The sequence below is a fragment of the Labrus bergylta genome, chromosome 13, assembly GCF_963930695.1.
Source record: "Labrus bergylta chromosome 13, fLabBer1.1, whole genome shotgun sequence".
Lineage (NCBI taxonomy): Eukaryota > Metazoa > Chordata > Actinopteri > Labriformes > Labridae > Labrus > Labrus bergylta.
Window position 1 is genome coordinate 18,975,785 of NC_089207.1, and position 19,330 is coordinate 18,995,114.

The 19,330-nt window shown below is 40.1% G+C and overlaps 2 protein-coding genes and 1 non-coding gene across 3 annotated transcripts; all 3 read right to left on the reverse strand.

The window, feature by feature from the left end:
• Nucleotides 1–1,688: 1,688 nt before the first annotated feature.
• On the reverse strand, nt 1,689–1,762 carry trnai-aau (transfer RNA isoleucine (anticodon AAU)). Its single transcript has one exon. It is a non-coding gene; the product is annotated as a tRNA-Ile (tRNA).
• A 2,473-nt stretch (nt 1,763–4,235) lies between these two features.
• On the reverse strand, nt 4,236–16,045 carry cops8 (COP9 signalosome subunit 8). The gene is made up of 7 exons (XM_020633232.3): nt 15,909–16,045; nt 14,683–14,753; nt 13,168–13,216; nt 12,105–12,237; nt 5,913–6,020; nt 5,752–5,814; nt 4,236–4,837 (listed from the first exon to the last, which is right to left on the reverse strand). Exons 1-7 carry the CDS (start codon nt 15,978–15,980, stop codon nt 4,758–4,760), a joined length of 576 nt encoding a protein of 191 aa, XP_020488888.1. The 5' UTR covers nt 15,981–16,045; the 3' UTR covers nt 4,236–4,757.
• Nucleotides 8,978–10,614, reverse strand: trim63b (tripartite motif containing 63b). The gene has a single exon (XM_020633230.3). It carries the CDS (start codon nt 10,437–10,439, stop codon nt 9,399–9,401), a length of 1,041 nt encoding a protein of 346 aa, XP_020488886.1. The 5' UTR covers nt 10,440–10,614; the 3' UTR covers nt 8,978–9,398.
• Nucleotides 16,046–19,330: the final 3,285 nt, after the last annotated feature.

Consider the following 19,330-nt stretch of genomic DNA (forward strand, 5'->3'; position numbering starts at 1 on the left):
GACAAACAGGAAGAATCCCACTTTCCTTTTTTCAAACATGAAAAACATTTTTGAACATGAAACCTGCTGAGCCTCTTTTGGAGGAACAGAGTGACCTTGTGGGCTCACTTCAAAGTGTTCCCACAGCTGGTCCACAAGATCGGCGTGACATATTTGAAGTATTATATGAAGCTGTTAAACTGTGATGGTTACCCTCAAGCATTAAGTTTCTCAGTATTAATGGTCTGAAAGGGTTTTAAAGAGCAGAGTAACGTCACTGTTAACACTGATTTAGTATCTACATGTAGGATGCACACAAAGCGACACAACAGGGCTTTGTTTAAATGAAACCTTGAATGTAGAGTCAGCAGCTTCTTCCTAAAAATGTAAATACAGACAAAACTAATGTCGCTCAATCATCGCTTATGGGCCTCCATACATGTGTGGTGGTGACTGAAATCCTGTCCTCTGGCTGGATTTATATATATATATATATATTTTTTTTTTTTGGTTGACAGTGCACAGGTGAGTTAAGTAGTGGCCCGCTGCTTCCAGGCTGTATAATCAAGGCCCTCTTGCTCAGTATGTCTCTCTAATGCTTTTGAAGTCGTTTGTATTGTTTCAGTTGTCCTAATTTTTGCTCTTTTCTTTGCAGGCATGCAATATAATTGTATTTTGATAAATAATTCAATAATGGTTTAAATTTATATATAGACAGATACAGATATAGATCTAAGGTGCTGAATAGAAAATAAGCCCCTCCTTCCACCATACAGTCTGCAGTCAAGGCTCCGGTCTGAAACCATTGCTAACCCCTCATCCTCAACCCCACCCACCCCCAACAACTATCACCTTTCACACAATACATGCACACACACCCCCTCTCATTCTTACTAGCCACTGTCTTAAGATGTTCTTCTTTTCTTCTTCCTTCCTTTCTTTGATTTTATAAATATAAGAAAATTTATATAAGAATGTTAACGCTCTTGTAAGGAACTTCAAGTTATCTCTTAATGTGAATCTTTGCTGTTCAAAAAGTCAACGAATGGACTCCAAGCAGTGGCTGTAAAATAAAGAATTGAATGTACATTTATAGAAACATAGAAACCAATGATTGAATTGATCATTGGTTTCTACACGTCATCAGCATTTTCTTGTTTTCTAGTTTATCTGGCCTCGTTGTTCAAAAGGGTTAATTCAGATAAAATTGATCAAGATTTGTTAATCAATTTTTTTTCTACCACTGATCACATAATCCAGCTCATTCATCCTGGCAGTTCAGTGAAAAACTGGATTTGACCAACCTGATTCAGATACAGACATTACAGGGTTAGGCCTATTTGTTTGCAGGGGGCGCCAAACTCGATTCTCACAGCTGCTTCAATTTATAGAGTGACCGTTTGATAATGAAGCTTTTAAGTAAAATATTTGATGAAGACAAAATCCTTCATTATAACTATCCTAATGTGAACGTTGTCACTGAAGCAACACAGCATACTAGTAGAAAAAAATCTTTAAGAAATGTTTTCTTTCAGCAATCTGAAAGCTTATGTTTGACATATCTACCCTGTTAACCAGGCTGAATCCTGCCTTCTATAGTTTCCTCATGTTGGATTACTGTATAACTGGGACAAGTTCATGCAGAGGGCTGTTATGAGTAGTGGAAGTCCTATAAGCAACATTACTGGTTTCGCATGCGAGATAAAGATTGGCCCGTACGGGGATTGAACCCGTGACCTTGGCGTTATTAGCACCATGCTCTAACAAACTGATCTAACCGGCCATGAGTGAAGGAAAAAAGCTGCAAATTCCAAAATCAGCTGATTCTAATTATGAAGCAATGTTGATTTTGGAATGTAGCAAGTCATGACACTTGTCCTTTAAACCAGTGACAAAGAGACACATCTACAGTTACAAAGTATTTTTACACTGACCTACCTCAGGCGTTGCAACCTCAGCTCAACATTTCATCAGTCATGTTGGTGTGTGTGTGTGTGTGTGTGTGTGTGTGTGTGTGTGTGTGTGTGTGTGTGTGTGTGTGTGTGTGTGTGTGTGTGTGTGTGTGTGTGTGTGTGTGTGTGTGTGTGTGTGTGTGTGTGTGTAAATTTAGCAGACTACCTTTGAGACTGACTCGAGGTCAGCAGGAACACATGAAGGTGATCGGGGTCGGTTACCTTCTGCACACTCACACTTGTGCTGACTGACTCTGGCACGCTGCAGTGGTGGAGTCAATGCTGGTTCAACACATGTCTGGCCATGGGGTATGTGCCAACACGTGAAAACAGCAAATACACAAACTCATACTGTAGCCTTCCCATAAATGGAAGACGATAATTTAAGTCAGTGAGATGAGTAACGTTACATTAATACCAGCATATAAAAAACACACAAAAGATAGACCTTAACATTTAGAGTGATGAAGTCTGGTTACTAAAATACACTTAACAAAGCCTACAAGCAAAAAAAAACCAACAACACCGCAAATGTAATCAAATGTCAATTCCCATGTTTGCAGTTGTTTCCTATGTACATTTTCCAAACAAAATTGCCATGGCAGCAAACAAATGAGTTCCTCGCCCCACAAACATGCAATGAATGGAACTTGGGTTTTCACACTAAATCACATAGAAATGGTCCAGCACTTCCTCTTATGTCAAGCTAATTTATAGATGAAATGACTTCAAAGTCAATGAGCAGTGTATGCTTCAAATTGTTCATCAAAACAGGATGCAGACTGAACCAAGGGAGGGGGAGAAATCACAGCCAGAGTTTTATTTAGAGGCATTGATGAACATGTGGCAGCCAGATATCGCTTTACCAAATCAAATCTCCATCAGGGCTGCTTACAGATTGAAGGGGCATTTATTTTAAAGATAGAATTTGTGACACTATCTCGTATTAATATGTTAATCCTCCCCCCTGACATTGAAGTGGTGTTAGTCCTGCAGCCTTAGTATTATTCTGTTTGGAGCAGTGGCTATTCTAGAGTCTGTTGGGGCTCGAGGCAAAATTTTAAAGGGGCCCTCCAACCAGCGTTTATCACCTTTAGTTAATTATCAGCATTTGGAGGGGGCACTTCATCCTTCTTTTTTGTTGGTGTCAGAAATGCAAGTAATGATGTCAGCCCTCTGGGCCCCTTACTGGCCTGGATGCCCCAAGCGGTTTCCTGCCTTTCCTGTTGACAAGCTCCTTTCCTGTTGACAAGCTGCACCTCTGGTTTTGAGGTTAACATTATTGTTTCCTGTGGTCATATCGTAATCTGTAAATATGAAATTGATGTCGACACTGTGACGTCAGCCGCTGGTTTGTGGATTGTAGTTTTGAAGCCTCAAGTTTTGCATTTTGGTCAAAACCATCGTGGGTTTTTGAGAGGCCAAAAAGTAGATATTTAGAAGAGATGATGCAGCTGGTGAGGAGCACAAGGTTTAAAAAATGCTCTATCACTTTAACAGCTTAGATTGTTATCAAGGTATATTTAATATTTAATTGGTATTCATTGGGATGCTAATTTAGGCAAAAAAACTAACCTGGTGATCAAATGAACAGAGGACTACTGAGTCGTTTTTTTATTACAACTGAATGATGAGAAAGGCGTTTTTCTGTGTGCCGCGGTAGCAATTTGTCCACCACAAGGTAAAGCCACACCTTAAACCATACTTGCTTTGTCTGTTTATAAATCTGATCATTGTTGGGAAACACTCTAAACCAATATAAGACACCATAAACTCATTATTAGAATGTTTTTAAGGGTACTAAATCTGAGAGAGGTCTCAGTTGGGTCTATTTGTGGTAGAATGCAGGTTAATGGCACTTCGTATTCTAATTGTTAATGTGATCTTACATAGGTTGCGCCCCATGTACAGAGGCTATATTCATCCAAGCGGAAGGCCCGGGTTCAAGTCCGACCTGCCGCTGCCTTCCCACATGTCCTTTCCCTCTCTCTCAACCAATTGCCTACTCTATACACTGTCCTATCAAATAAAGGGAAAGCCCCCAAATAAAAAATAAAAAACACAACAAAAAAACAAGCCAAGTCAACAGATTCCTGAAAAACATTTTGTTCCTCACCATGTTTGTGAAATGTTAATACAAGGCCAGAAAAAAAGACAAGCTTATTTTCTTGTGAGAACATTGTAACATGTGTAGCCCTTGAGGGCAAAGTGGAATTAAAAAAATGTATCATCTTTGACTGAACCCAGCCTGCTCCAAAGACCTGAAACAAATCTGATGAGTTAAAGTAAAAAGAGAATACTTCATTAGAAACAGCAAAATATTTATTCACCAGTCAACACAACAAAGCATGAGGTCTGGAGACTGCAGTCCACACGCTGTTACATGCTTACCAAGATTCAGTTACCTACAAAGGGAGTATCCAGGTATCCTTCAGGTGCTCAAAGAGTATGGACACAATGTGCATACTAGCTCGTGTGTCTGTATTGTGAGGGGAGGTCTTGTTAGTTTAGCAATAAAAACAAAGTTAAAGTGATGAAAAGGTCATTTACTCCAAGTCCGTCTTTGAATCACAACCAAAAACTATACATCCAGGAACAAAAACATAACCAAGTGTATACTCGTGTGTCAACATGGGGAATCTATGTCAATGAAAATAAATTGGCAGGTCTTGGAGAAGAGCTTGCAGCATTCATGCAAGACGAAGGGGTGTTTCTGGGCCTTCTTTATCAGGGAGGAAGGAGGAGGGAAGTGTTTGTCCTAACTTGTGTTCTCCCTTGGTACCAAGCACTCAAAAAAAGATGGGCGGCAGTAATTGTAGCGGGTTATCAGTTCTCGAGGAAAGCCACGTAGTCAGTGAGTCTAGCCAACTGCTGCTCATTTGGAACCAATGAGACAGGGGGAGGATCTGCAGAGAGAGAGAGAGACAAAGAGAGTGAGACAGATGAGGAGAAGTTGAGTCAGAGGGGGATTCCTTATTGTGCCAAGGACCATCCATCTTTTTTACATTTCAGTGGCTGCAGCACACGTGTGCTAACCCAAGAGAGATTGAGCAGGCTGCAGGTTAACCACAGCATCCACATCTGAGCTCACACCCCCTCAACCCCTTAAACAACGCTACCTACAGCGACTACCCCCGTGACTGAGAGACATTTAGCCTGGAGATCATTACAACGCTTCACATTTATTCCAACCAGAATGATTTCCTGTATGAGATCCACTCCACAACCAAAATTGCCAGGCACTGTTAAATCCTAGTGACGCTGTGGAGGGGGAAAAACACTAGGCATGTGAGGATTAACAGTGAGTAAGTGAACGATTTGTGCTGGACATGTGTGCACCAGATGCTGCAGAGGTAACGTCCAATGACTACAGACAAGAGGACAGACAGGACAGACAGGCCACAACCTCCTACTCAAGAGGTTGAAGTTTTCTCCAACAAGATGGATCAATCTACGAGTCTCCAGGCTCGAGAACAATGATGATGTGACAAAAAAAATGATATAGTAGTGGAGCAAAAAGGGGAAAAAAGGGAATTGATGAGGGACCCTTTGGAGACATGGGCATTAAACAAAGAGGGATTTAGCAAATTAAAGTTGAAGAGATTCTAGGAAAAGGAAAAACCTCACCTGTCTTTCATTTAAAATAAACCGACCACTTGCACTCTGCTCTTAACTTTTTTTTTATGTGTCTAATAAAATCTAAGGGAGGACAAGTAGCAGAGAGGTGGGTGCAGGATTACTTATCAGGAGAAAAATGTCTGGCTAACACAACAGTGGGCTAATGTTGTGTACAAATAAAAAGAGCAACACTGCCACCTACCTGGTTTTTTGGGCATCACCATCCTGGTAGCAGGGTCTGCCTGCCAGCCCTGGCTCACTACACCTTTAGACAAAGACAGAGGTGAGAAAGATACAGAAGCTGCCATCAAAGTGCTGATATAACCTTTTCTTCACAAGGATGGTTGTGTTGATTGATCTTACCCTTGACTGCCTCCTCCACAGAGTAACCCACAAAGGCTGCAAAGTCTTCTGCTGTTATTGAAGTGTAGGCCTGGGCCACTAGACTGTACGCTCTTTGCCGCGTGCTTTCTGTGAAGGATGCATGAACCACAGACACACTGATATTAGATAGCTGTCTACAGAGTGCATACATGTTAAAACTGTGATCTGGTTCTATTTAGAGTGCACACTGTACACAGCAGCAGACACTGACAACCTGCACACACATGGGACGTTAACATGGTACTGAAGAGTCCGGTTCAATGTAAACAAGGTCGCTTATTAGATTCAGCTCTAAATGTTCTTCACTGTGAAAAACAAACACAGTCTGACAGTTAGGGCCTGTTTCAAAAAAACTACTCCGTCATACATGCTGTGTACCTCGTGCACATTCTTGTTGGCTCGCATATGGTCGTTTTCTCACCCAGAGGGTAAGACAATAACACATTTCATACGCAGCGATTTTCACTTCTTGTAACTTTGCTGGTATGACAACTGGTAGACTTCCTGGAGATTTTCTAATGACGTTGACCTGGCTGTTGATAAGTGATGAAATAAATCAGTGTTTCACTAAGTTCCTCTCAACCCTTCATTTCATATTCAGCCAGAAGAAGAAGGCACTCCAAAACGACTTAAAAATTCTGACTCAAGCTCTAGACTTAAATACACATTGAGCTATTTTGAACAGACGCTGTTTATCTTTGGTTTTAACTGCTTCTAGCATCTGGGTTTGTTTAAAGTTAAACGGTGCATTTTGTCTGATTTGATTGCGGGCTAAAAGAAAAAGGAGGATTAAGATTTTCCGTAATCAAGAACACTTAAACACTGATCCTGTTAAATGAAGCATGCTCAAGATGAATCATGGATATGTGCTGTGTCTGTGCTTATACAACAAACAACTGAAGTCTTTATCAGCAGGCACGGATTCAGGCTTCCAAAATTCCTGTCCTATTTATCAGGCTCGACTTGACATGGTGCTGTAGTTACTGGAGATAGCATTAAGAGTGAGAGCGCCTCACAACAGCACGGAACCAAATGCACCCGGCGTGTATCTGCTCCTGGAGCTATCACGTAAATGCCTCAGGGTTGCGGCCTTTGGTGGTTTATAGCCTAGCAACGGTTTATGTGTACCAACAGTCAGCCTCCCGTCTGCTGCAGCAGCTAGCAGCAGTAACAATAACAAGTTGTGGCGATGAGAAAAGACAGCTGTGAGGGGGAAGGCCAGAGATTTGTCAGGAGAGCTTTGTCATTCTGCTGTCCAACAGGCTTCCACTTCTCCTCGTTATTGTTCATCTAAGAAAAACAGGTGGAAGGACTGAGAATATTCATTTGGAAAAATAGGTCAAGGAAAAGATTTATGTATGAATTGCACTGATGGTAATTTATTTATATCAGAGCATGTTTATTAATGAAAGTCATGAATAGAAGGTCAAGTAATGACTCTTTGAATTCTGTATTAGAGAAAAGTGGTACTACGGTAATACTTTTGTTTTGTCACTTTGGTTGTCTTATACTTTATGATTATTTACAGAGATAAAGTGCTTTTCTCCTCTCTAATTGGTATAAAAATCTGATCTGTCAAAGGGGGAGTCCCCTATTTTTAAAACTGGGGACCTTTTTTAAACCTATTTTTGGATCAAAATGACTAATGGGTATAAACAGGTTTGAAAACTGCTCCAGTCGATCTCTTCAGGCTGCAGCTGCAAAAAGAGCTGTGATGACTGTGACATAAAATTTTCAAGGACGCTGCATTGGCTAAAAGTAATCCTCCACTGCATGTGCTTGTTTCTGCTAATTACAGCCTCAGGATTTTATTTTAAGTTTCTCACAACATCCCAGAAATGAACTCTTGTAGTGCGGCTGTGGATCAGAGGTAGAGTCAGGGGTTCAATCCCCAGCAGATACATGTCCAATGTGTCCTTGGGCAAGACACTTGAATGTGTATGAATGGGTTAAGTTATTCCTGATGGTCTCACTACATAGCAACCTCTGCCATCAGTGTGTGAATGTGTAGGTGTGACCTGCTACACAAGCTCAAGTCCATTTACCTTGATAACTTATATTGTCGGCATAATTGTGTGATAAAGAGTGATAAAATGAATTGGTTAGAAACTATCAAAATGGTTGAAGCATTGTTTTTTTTTTTTTAAATGGAGTGTCGTGGCTTTGACAAGAGCGGTGTCAACAAGTGCATCTTGTTTAAAATTGCACAAAAAGCAGCATTTCTGAAGCCAACCCATTCCCTTAGAGGGTTTTAATGATAATCTGAGCCTGACATTGGCCAAAAGAAAAATCCCTTTTAGTTGACATACTGCACTCAAAGCAGTCTATTGGATTACTTCAAAACTTTAAGTACATATAAGTCTTTTAGATCCCAAGGGTTTGGATCATGATACCTTTTTCATTCACACTGTATATCACTGTTCATAAAGGTTCCTCCTTTGTTTTTTGAAAACCTTGTTTGATTCCGACCTGCTGAAAATAAGAAAAGAACTGAGGACTCAGAGCATATGTTTCTAACACAGCCAAGCAGGTCATCTCAAGGGGCTTTTTGTAACCCAGTCCCCAGGCAGACGTGTATTTTTACTTTGGCCTTTTGACCGTGAGGAGGTGACTTGTGTGGCAGCTGGACGGGCCTTTCTTAGTAGGCTCTCTCTTGACACCCACACAGAGTTGGGTTGGAGCTGCTGAGCAAGGCATCCATGTGTGGGAGAACGGGGAGTTTTTATGGAGGAGAAACAGGACCTGGCCTGTCCTTCCCTCACTGTCTATTCCAGGGCGGCTATCACTTCACACCCTCTCACCTCTTAAAAATAGCCCCCACTCTTCACCGGCTAAGGCAAAGCAGACAGGACATGGCAAGGGCTTTTATTTTTACATGCAGCCTATTGCCAAGTAAGAGCAGCAACAGCAGACTGTGGGACATTTTGATGGAAGCACTCCACTCTGTATGACCTAAATAATGTTGGGACGTCGTGTTTTAGTCCTTTGTATGCTCCCTTAGACTTTATGTTTTAGTTAAAAAATAAAAAAAAAAAGAAATAAGATTCTTGACTTCATGCAGCTTTATTCCACATTTCTTGAAAGACAGATTTGGTGATTACAGGCAGATCAACTGATCACAGATTCAACTCAAACTAAAACAAAGTGAGAAAAATACAAATGACTCTTTCCATAAGCTAACTATGAGGATAATGATGTGTTAGCAATCATCCAATATCCTGAATTTACACTCATATGAAGATCTTTTTTTCATTTCAACAACTTAAAGTACAAAAGTATAAAAAGACATTAAGAAAAGGTACAACATTAACATTAAATATTGCACTGAAAGTAAGGCCAAGCTATTTTAGCCCATCCCTTAACCTTATAATATTTTTGACATTAAACAGAGTCTCTGTCGAACACACAACCTTCAAAAATACACATTTTAATATTTCCTAAGAGTCCATGACCAGTTGGATTTCATTATTCCTCCTCCTCCTCATCTTCTGCATCTTCAAATTCATCTGCATCACCTCCTCCAAAGTCCATTTTCGCCAGGACAGCTTCAACATGCTCTGTAGACAAAGTGAAGTGGTCCATCTTCTCATAGCCTGGCTCTGGCCTCTCCTCGCCCAGAGCGTGCTTGGATGCGTCCTTGGTCTGTGTGATGAGGCCCTTGGAGGCTAACAGAAACTCAGCAGCACTACCCTGCTCCAACGCCCTCACAGCCGTGTCTGTGAGCTCTGAACTGGTCTGCAGGCGTTCGACGTAACGTTGAGCCAGGGCCCGCAGAGCTGCCACCTTTTCATCTTGCTCTTTACCAATCTGCTCCAGCAGAATGGTCTTGCGCTCTTCCAGTACAGCATAAAGCAGGTCGAAGCGTTCACCTAGCCCTTGCTTAGCACGCTGAGAGTTCTCCATCACTACACGGCAGGAATCTTCCATCTGATTGAGCAGGGCCTGCAGGCGGCTATTGCTGGCGACCAGGGTATCAATAGCATTACTCAGTTCCCCTTTCTGAGCCTGATAAACACTTGGTATAGGTGCCACTTCACAGTCTTTGTGCTGACCAAACACTTTGCACATGGAGCAGGTGGGAACCTGGCAGGTCATGCAATAGATGTTGATTTTCTCATCCTCATGTTCCTGGCACATCGGCTCTTTGGATTCTTTAGGCTTTAGGGTTGGTTCCGTGCTTCCGCTGTTGTTACCTTCCTGCTGCTGCTTATAGATGTCGATGATATTTTCTACCAGCAGGTTGCGTTGGAGCCCGTGTACACCATGGCGGTCAAGCACAACCTCAAAGCGGCAGGTAGGACAGCGAAAGACTCCTCCAGAGAAGCGGTATGGGTTTCGTGAGTCGTACAGGTCGCTGGCACAACCGCGACACAGGTTGTGCTGGCAGGGCAGGATGACCACCGGCTTGGTGAACATTTCCAGGCAGATAGGGCAGCTCAGCTGCTTCTCCAGGCTATCCATGGGGCTCGGGGGACGAACCATAGATCCTGTTCTCTGGATGTCCATAATGAAAAAGCTTGCTGAAGTTCGACCAGTAAGCGTCCCGATTCACAAAGTAAAATTACCAACTTTTCTCTGTCGGTAACTAAAATGGCGGGCAAACTCTCCAACCTCGTCCTCAGTGTGTGCTGTTGAATGCTGATATCTATTCTGGGTGACAGCTAGCAGCTCGGCCCTTTATAGCAGCCCTTCACAGTTGGTGACATCTGATCCTGTCCACCAACCAGAGCACACATTCCTGCCAGCTTGCTTCCTTGGGATGTTTTCACAGAAAATGGCCCCCTCCAACCAGGGGCAGCATGTGTCTCGTGTCCCAGTGGGCATGACGTCCCATCTAACAGCAACACAGGTGGAGTCTGAGCAGAGTCAACCATGACCCATGTGACAGGCTCAGATAGGAAACTCAGTCCAATTTGTAAACAAGTCAGTGTCAACATCTGTGACACCTGTGCTGTTCTGAATATTTTATCTCCTCGAGGTTGTTGTTGTTGTGTATCCAGTTTTCTTCTTATATAATCTGTTCTATTTACTCAAAAAACAAATAACTGCTTTTGACAGTCAACCAATGATGTCAAATTAAAATGATTAGTTATAACTTTATTGAATCATTGATTAAATCAAGTTTAGGCCTTTTTTCCTTTTTAAGTCTTTTTCTTTTCAAAAGTAACAATTTAACTTTTGAGTTCTGTTCTTTATACATGACTGTTGGGGTTGTCTGCAGGTCAAATTCAAAAGTTCTGGTCCATTAGTGGGGCAGGTGTTATGTGATATGATGTTATTTATGTAATTTGAAAGCCTAATAGTCATTGTTTATAAGCTTGTAAGACTCCTCATTTGTTGTGGTCCAATTGTTATTTAGAGACAATAGTAATGGGATAGTCATAACCTAGTCAATAAAGAGTGGATGTATGGAAAACCAATTCACATGATAATAAGAACAGTGTTATTTCAATCAATTGCTTTGTCGGATTATTAAAAGATGCTTTACTTAAACCTCTCAAAATAGTCCAATGTGTTCATTTTTCATCTAGAACACTCTTTATTTACCTTTTCCAACAAGAAATGATGATCAATGGTTACCCAAGTGTCTTATGACATGATTTCATCAGTATCTTTGGCACATCAACACAAAGTACGGTAAACATGAGGGGTAAGCTATTCTTAAACTGTTGCACAAGATCACATGGTACATGTTCCCAGACAACTGGACAGGAGGACAATCATTTCATGTTCCTCGAAAAGATGCAACAGAGGTAAGAAAGCTATGTGTGGATGAAAACATTTAGATATTAGGTTTCATGATGGGAGAGAACCATTGTTTGTGTTCGAGAATCTGACAACTAACTCAGAGTGTCATGCCGTAACACCATGAACATCATGAAGCATCATTAATCTCCGAGCTGATAAAAATGTTTAACTCGGTCAGAGGGTTGCATCACGACTGCAGCTGTGTTTAGCTGGCGCCCCCTGCTGATTGAATCTTGCAGAGAGAATACATGTGCTTATTTCACTTCAAGGTTTTTTAAATGTCCCTACATGACATTTCGCATAATGTGACAAGCTTAAAAATAATATTTAGAAGTTGTTTCAGAAACCAAAAGCTACATTACATGTCAGGTAAAGTGTCAGATTTCAAACCAGACACGATTTAATTCTTGTTTTGTTGTTTACCTTGAAGTGCTTCCATGACAGGAAGTATATTCTCTGTCCACTGGAAGGCTGCGATGGTCGTGTAGATCCCTGGAAAGTCCCGCTGCCATATGCGTTGGCCGACTGCCCAAATAGCTCCTAATTCAGGATTTGCCTACAAACAGCAAAGGAGGAAATGTTTCAAAGACTTTCATCATGCTACATTTGTTTTTCATGCTACTGTTGAGAGCAGTCATACCCAAATACCCTAGATATTAAATCATGAGGATTACATTTCTGATTAGTATGTTGTTCATGAATAACAGGGATTTGTTTCTAAGAACTGTGAACAAATCCTTCAGTTGAGCATCTGACAAGGAATGATCGTCTTGGCAATAACATCCTTCAATTTATAGTTATAAAGTGAGAAGGGATAAGAAAACAAATCACTCATGGTTCTCCCAGCAGGTAAAGACTGATGCATTGTGGGACTGAAGACAGTTACAGCAAATGTTCATGGTTGACTTACAACTTACAGGGTTTATAGGTTAGGGTTAGTGACATTAAAAACATGAAGAAAGGTCAAAAACTGTTTTTAGAGTTCCTGTGAGAAGCTCTCATTTATGTCTATTTAGCGCCCCCTGTGGACAAAGAGGTGCCTCTTGTCTCTTTCTGATTTTGTCCTGCACATGAAGTAGTGTTTTTTTAAAAAAACAAAATCCCTCCTTCTGCCTTCTTTTAAAAGCAAATCCTATCACTCGTTGTGGGTCTTAGCTGTGTAAAATGTCAACAAAGGGAGTTTTTTCTGTGTGCTGCCTGTGACTCACTACATCTAACATCTATCTGGTGTCATTGAGTTCAAGCATTAAGAAATATAACACAGAAGATACCAGTCATGTCACTGATGGTCTTATTTGCTTTTGAAGGTTTCATAGAGGCATCAGTATGAATGAAGTCTGTTTTATAACAAACTAAAAACTCCTCACATGAACTTTGACAGAAGATGTTGATGTGAAAGATAATGAAGGAGCACAATCAGGAAAACCAGAGTCAAACTTATGTCAGCAGTACTTTCTCAGTAATGTGTTTATTTTCACATACTTACAGATTTGATTGCTTGGGGAATCCTTTTCCAGAGATACCTGCCGTTATTCCTGTTGGATTGATATACAAAGGTTAGCCCAATCACAGAGGACAGAGGACAAGCAGTGATGCTGATGCTTTGTGTGTCTTTGCTTCTATTTTTATTTGTATTTGATGACTGTCAACTCAAAAACAAAATCAAAACCGATAACTCAACCCAACGATATAAGACAGCTACGCTCACACACATTTACAACGAGCGAGGAGGGGAAGAAATAAAAAAGACAAATTCATGTAAACACTGTGTCAAAGACACAAAAGCATAAATATCATTATATGTCATTATTGTGTTATTGCTAAATCCAAGCTGTCCACAATGGAAATGTACAAAAAAAGAAAACAAAATAAGGGCAATCAATGTAAAAATAAAAACGCAATCAAGATGAGACAAAATGTTACAAAAGAAAGGACCCCAAAATTTGTCCCACTTCTGTTTACGTTAAATTGTTAGTTTACAATGAATACCATGACCATCAATAGAGCTGTTTGAATGTATGAAGGGAGCCATGAGGGGTCCTCTGAGGCTCCAAAAAAGCCAAGTCTCTGTCAGGAGAGGAGAGAGTGTCCTCTGATAAACCCCAGAGAAAAAGGAGGAAAAATCTTCACCAGAACTGATGACAATCCTAAATTACATGCAAAAATCTACCGTTGTTTGATTTACATTCATTACATTCTGGAGACACGGAGGGGTAAAACTTATGAAGCTTAACTTTAGAACTATGCGTAAAATTCAAAGACTTGAAATGAACAGAACAAGCAAAGTATGAATAAGGTATAATAAGTTAAAATGTTGCTCTGTAACATGTCGTCAATGCCTAAATCAAGTCGGCACATATTATCATTTAATGCGTTCTGGTCCATTGATAACAAAGTTCTGGTCCTCTGTTCAAACAGCGATGGACCCAAAACGATGTCTGCTTCATGTTAGCTCCGTGTCTTGATGTACATCCCCCTACGTAATCAATTCGGTTTGATAAAATATGATGAATTCTTCCTTATGATGGGTTATCCAGTGTATTGCAGGGAACCTAACCCAGCCTGTGTGAAAGTAGACTGAGCTCATAGCCTAATGAGTCTTGTGTATTTTTTCCCCTTACAAATTCCTCCCTTTTGTGTATTTTTATCCCTTTTACTTTGTGTTATGTTTTGAATGTGTCTTCAGGTTGGGACATCAGTAAGATCTCAAAGCAGATCTCATGATATGTCATGATATTAAACTCAATAAGCAGTAATTAGGGAGGTATTGAGGGGTCAACTCTTGGTTAACAACCTTCTAGCTGTAGATTATGGTCATGTAGATTAAAGTACTAATAAACTCTTAATAATGACTAATAAGCAGCCAGGATGCTCCTGGTTTACTAATTAGGATGCTAAGAAAGAACTACTTAATGATGAATATTTTTCAATATAATTTAAAGTGTTACCAAAAAAAACCTACAGAAGTCAGCATCTGCAGACAAACACAAAGTTGACTCACATGTCATTATGAAGTAAATAGAGAGACAGCAGCTGAGCGTAGACTTGAGGTGTTGCGATGCCACCTGGAGCCTGTTTGAAATAAATACAGGTGGGATAACAGACTTATGGCAAGCCGTTCAGGAAATTAATATATTGATTGAAACTTTGAATATATGGAATGGAACTTTGAATATATGGAATGGAAGTCCGTAGTGTTATTTCAGCTTACATCTCAGTAAGAGACTAAAAAAATTCCCTAAAGATGGCTGCACAAAGTGCGCTCAGCAAACTCACGTTTTGTTGAGCATTACTACTCATAAGCAGTAAACGTGTTCCAATAATTGAACTATGATCTTCAAGGTGACGCTTTCTACATTCAAAATTAATCATGTAATTTTGAGTAAGAACAGCTGTTTCAAAAAAAGTTTTGACGGTCAACAAAGTATTGGTATATTTCAGCTGATGTCATTTTGCAAAACCAGCATATTCAGCAGGGTGTCTTTTGGATGACAACAATGAAACTGGTGGATTTGGAGAATTGAAATCAGCTTCATTCCTTGTGTTCAACGTTCCATTCCATATATTCAACGTTCCATTCCATATATTCAACGTTCCATTCCATGTGTTCAACGTTCCATTCCATATATGAATTTCCTGAACGGCTTGCCATACAGACATTAAGTATAAACAGAGCACCAAGCTGTAGTCACCTCCCTGAACACTGCAGGTTTTACAGAGCAGTAATAAACACTGTGACTTCAGCTACAGACTGGAACACCTTTAAAAGTTTTGTTGTCATTGCCTTTAGCTTCTAACACCAACCATAGGGGTGTAAATCAACTGCTAAACGTTTTCTGACACACATTATAACATAACAATGTCTTTATAAGCATTCAACGTCATTACAATGGATCTCTGAACATTAATGTTAGCTCGCATGCTAAAACCTGCAAATAACACAAGTGAAAGCAGAGACTAACATCCACCCATAGCGTAGAAAATCTCCATGTATTTGTTGACATTGTTGGTATAACACGGGTTAAGTTAAGTGGTAAGTGATTGATAAGAGATGTAAAGTTACATGATCGTTTAAGAAGAGGAAACAGGCTCATTTCTTAGCCATAACGTTAGCTTAAACTAGTCACAGCTAACCTACTGTCGTAAACAGAAACGTTCCTGTCGTTAATTCAGAGGCGTAAATCATGTAGGACACGAAATAAAGTAATTTCAGTGTTCAGTGCTTACCTCAAGCTCCTGAGCCTCACACTGTTCTAATAATTTATCAAAGTTTTCTTCCATAATCACAGCAGTAGGCATGATAAATGCCTATCTGGTGCACCGGAAACTTCTTCTTCTTCTTCTGTATAATTGCCGTAGATTAACAGCGCGTCAGTGCTGTTGCTGCCCTCTGCTGGATGAAACACAAACGAGGGATATTGTTCAGGGACTCTCACTTTCCTGGCAATGCACTCGGCTTTTGGCTTATACGTTAGTTTACTACCTCTTACGAAACAAAAGAGATCCAATAAAAGATCATACATAATATGTCCTATAACTCTTACATCTCAAGGTTTGATCAAATTAGAAACACATTTGTAAAAAGGACAAGACAGCATGATACATTTATCCAACAAATGTCTGGTATTCTGGAGAGCTTTAGAGAAAATGTTATTGCCAATTATATGAGGTGTACAGTTTATTTGTTGCCTAAAGATATCATCTTATTGTATAGAAATAAAAACAATACAACTCCAACAGACAATTCACCTCTTGGTAAATTTCATATCCATACATCTCACCCACGCTTTATAGTATTTATCACTGGATGTTAAAACTGTATAATGAATTGAAATCTAATTAACATCAAGAAAGCTTTACAAACTGTAAACCTGATCAACATGTTTTGAAGATGAGGTATTTTGAGTGTTTTTTTTATTGTACAGCATGTAACATGCTGCTGTAAATTAGGAGACGCTTTACAAAAGAGCATAAGGGATAATATGCAGGAAGGATTTTTTCTTTGTATTCCTCTCGTTCCTTTTGTCCACACTTCCTTGCTGAGGTGGAGGTCGATGGGGACGATGGTGGCTGGGCGTCAGGGACGTCAGGTGGTAGTAGTGCCAGATCACCTCACTGAAGGTCGGGGGAGCTCCGTCTTCTCGAGAGCCCTGTCTCTGCTGCCAGGACAAGGCCTCTTGTATAAGCGTTTCTGTTTTTTCTGTTTTTTTTAGAAACCTAAGATCATTTTATTATTTATGTTCCTGCAGTTCTTTATCCAAGAATTCAGCGTGCTCTGAGTAAACTCCTCACCATTACCCTGAGATTGCCTTTCTCCTTAATGATTCTCTGCTCCCTGCCAATGCAGAGGATTTCTGTTTTAATCCTTGTTGATCTCTCCACTTGCTTTGATGCTGTTGAGGACAAACTCTAAATCTTTTCCCTTCACTCTCAGTGGACACTGTAATGAGCCTGTTTTCAACACAGACTTCTCTTAATGTCTCCAATTCAAACTGTAAAATGAGCACCTTTTCTTTAGTTTAGTTTTGTACTTGTGCCACAGCCGTATTTTAGACATCTCATCGATTGATGCTACACTATTTCAAAGCTTTGTTATAAACACATCTTTATGATGATCTGATATACAAAGACAATGTGCTGTTCCATATCCTCTAGAGAATCATTTAAATTATTATGGTTTTTTTTTTATTATCAGTGGAATTATTAATGTAATTTTAATATGATATTTACTAATCTTAATTTTTTCGTCTATTTTATAAATTCAAAAGTACCAATAAATCTTTATTCCCATAGCGGCAGACGAATACAATAGTCAATTGTGATTAATCGCTAAATTTGAACAGTTTGTAAGAAAAAATCCCAACTCACTACTCTTGCAAGCAATAACCAGTTTATTGGGGAAAAAACACAACCTTTCACTCCCTCTGAACCTTCTTCAAGTACACTTTCAAAGTGATAGTTCGATGTCTTATGCACCAACTTCAGGAGCTCGTTGGATGTGCGAACACCTTTAAAACAAAGCCTTGTTAATTGTTAACTTCTCTTGGTTTGACTTCCTGTCTTTGCTTCTGTTCTCTTTGTTTATAAACCCTCCTCTTGATGATATCAAATGGAAACCTGCCTGCTGAAAATGAAAGATGTGGCAAAGATATATTTAATCTCTTGAGGTTATGAAACAGTCACATGACATCACCATGCGTTGGTGCACTGGCTTTTAAAACGATTTTCTTTGTGACATAATATTCAGGATCGTCACCTGCTGAAAGCTGCAGGGCCTTTCTGACAACACATTTCAGTTCTCTTTGTCCTGTGGGATTAAAAATGATACTTACCCATGCATCCTTTTTGCAGGATTAAATGATTATGTTTTATAACTTCATGTTTATGTTCCTCATCCTCAGTCATTACCCTGTGTTGTTGCTCTTGATGTGGTCCTTTCAGCATGTTGTTTCTCTGGTTAGATGAACTGCTCTTATTCCTCGTATGGCTCGGGGGTGATTAAATGCACTCAGTGTCCACTTGTTGAATGCTGCTCTGCCCTCTTATTGCTCTTGCTGCTCGTCTGATTAGGCCTCTTGTCTAACTGCTGCATAATGTTTGTTTGTGGATTTCTCCACCACTTCAATCAGATGCACTCTAACAATATAAAATCACAGCTGGACTGCAAGCTGCCACTTTAAGCACACAGTCAGCGGAAGATTTGTCCAAGCTGATCCAGTTCTATCTCTATAGTAACATGTTTTTAATGTCACTGAGTCGTTACAACATTTGAGTTTCTGAAAAGTCTTCAGCTGAGTTTTTTGTTGTGGCAGAATTATACTAACATAGCTGCAGTGTCGATCCAGGTAATCAGATACATTATAGATACAACAGATACAACAGCTTGTTACTCATTGAGACAAAGGTCTTTGGCATGTTTTGGCTCTGTTAAAGGTTGAATTAATACCTTTTTTATTCGTAGGAAGGTTTGTTTTAGTTTCTGTTTTAACTTCTACTGTCGTCATTTCAAATATGTGGTTAGGTCTGTTTGAAGAGCAGCCTTTAGAGTCTGTTTTGAGACACCTTTAGAGTCAAATTTAGGGAGCAATTTTGGCCGACGACCAGTTCCTCTAAATGATCAGAACATAAATCTTCACTGAGGCAGAACACGTTAAGAAGACTTTCACAGCTTATCCATCAATCAGCAATTAAGCCAGACTGAACCATGTTACCCTTTACTTTTATCAACGGACTTTTCCACTGGAAACGGTTACCTTTGTAATCAGTTGCTGTAAACAGTTATTGATTCATCTAATTGCGTCTGAACCCTTTAACTCATTCACCTGTTGCATTGCACAGCTGTATAAATCATTCACCCTAACTAAAGGTCCCAGCAGAGAGGAAAACGCTCGCTGTTTGTTTAATGTAAATCAGGTCAACAGGTATATTGTTACTTGACCCCATCAGGTCAAGCTGATTGGAGAGGAGAGGAGAGGAGAGGAGAGGAGAGGAGAGGAGAGGAGGGGAGAGGAGGGGAGAGGAGAGGAGAGGAGATGAGGGGAGAGGAGAGGAGAAGAGCACATATATTTAGATGTAAGTAAGGTTTGGTTCTCTGTTTGTTTGTGTGTGATACTCATACAGACGTTAACTTTAAGGAGTTTGGAGACAAT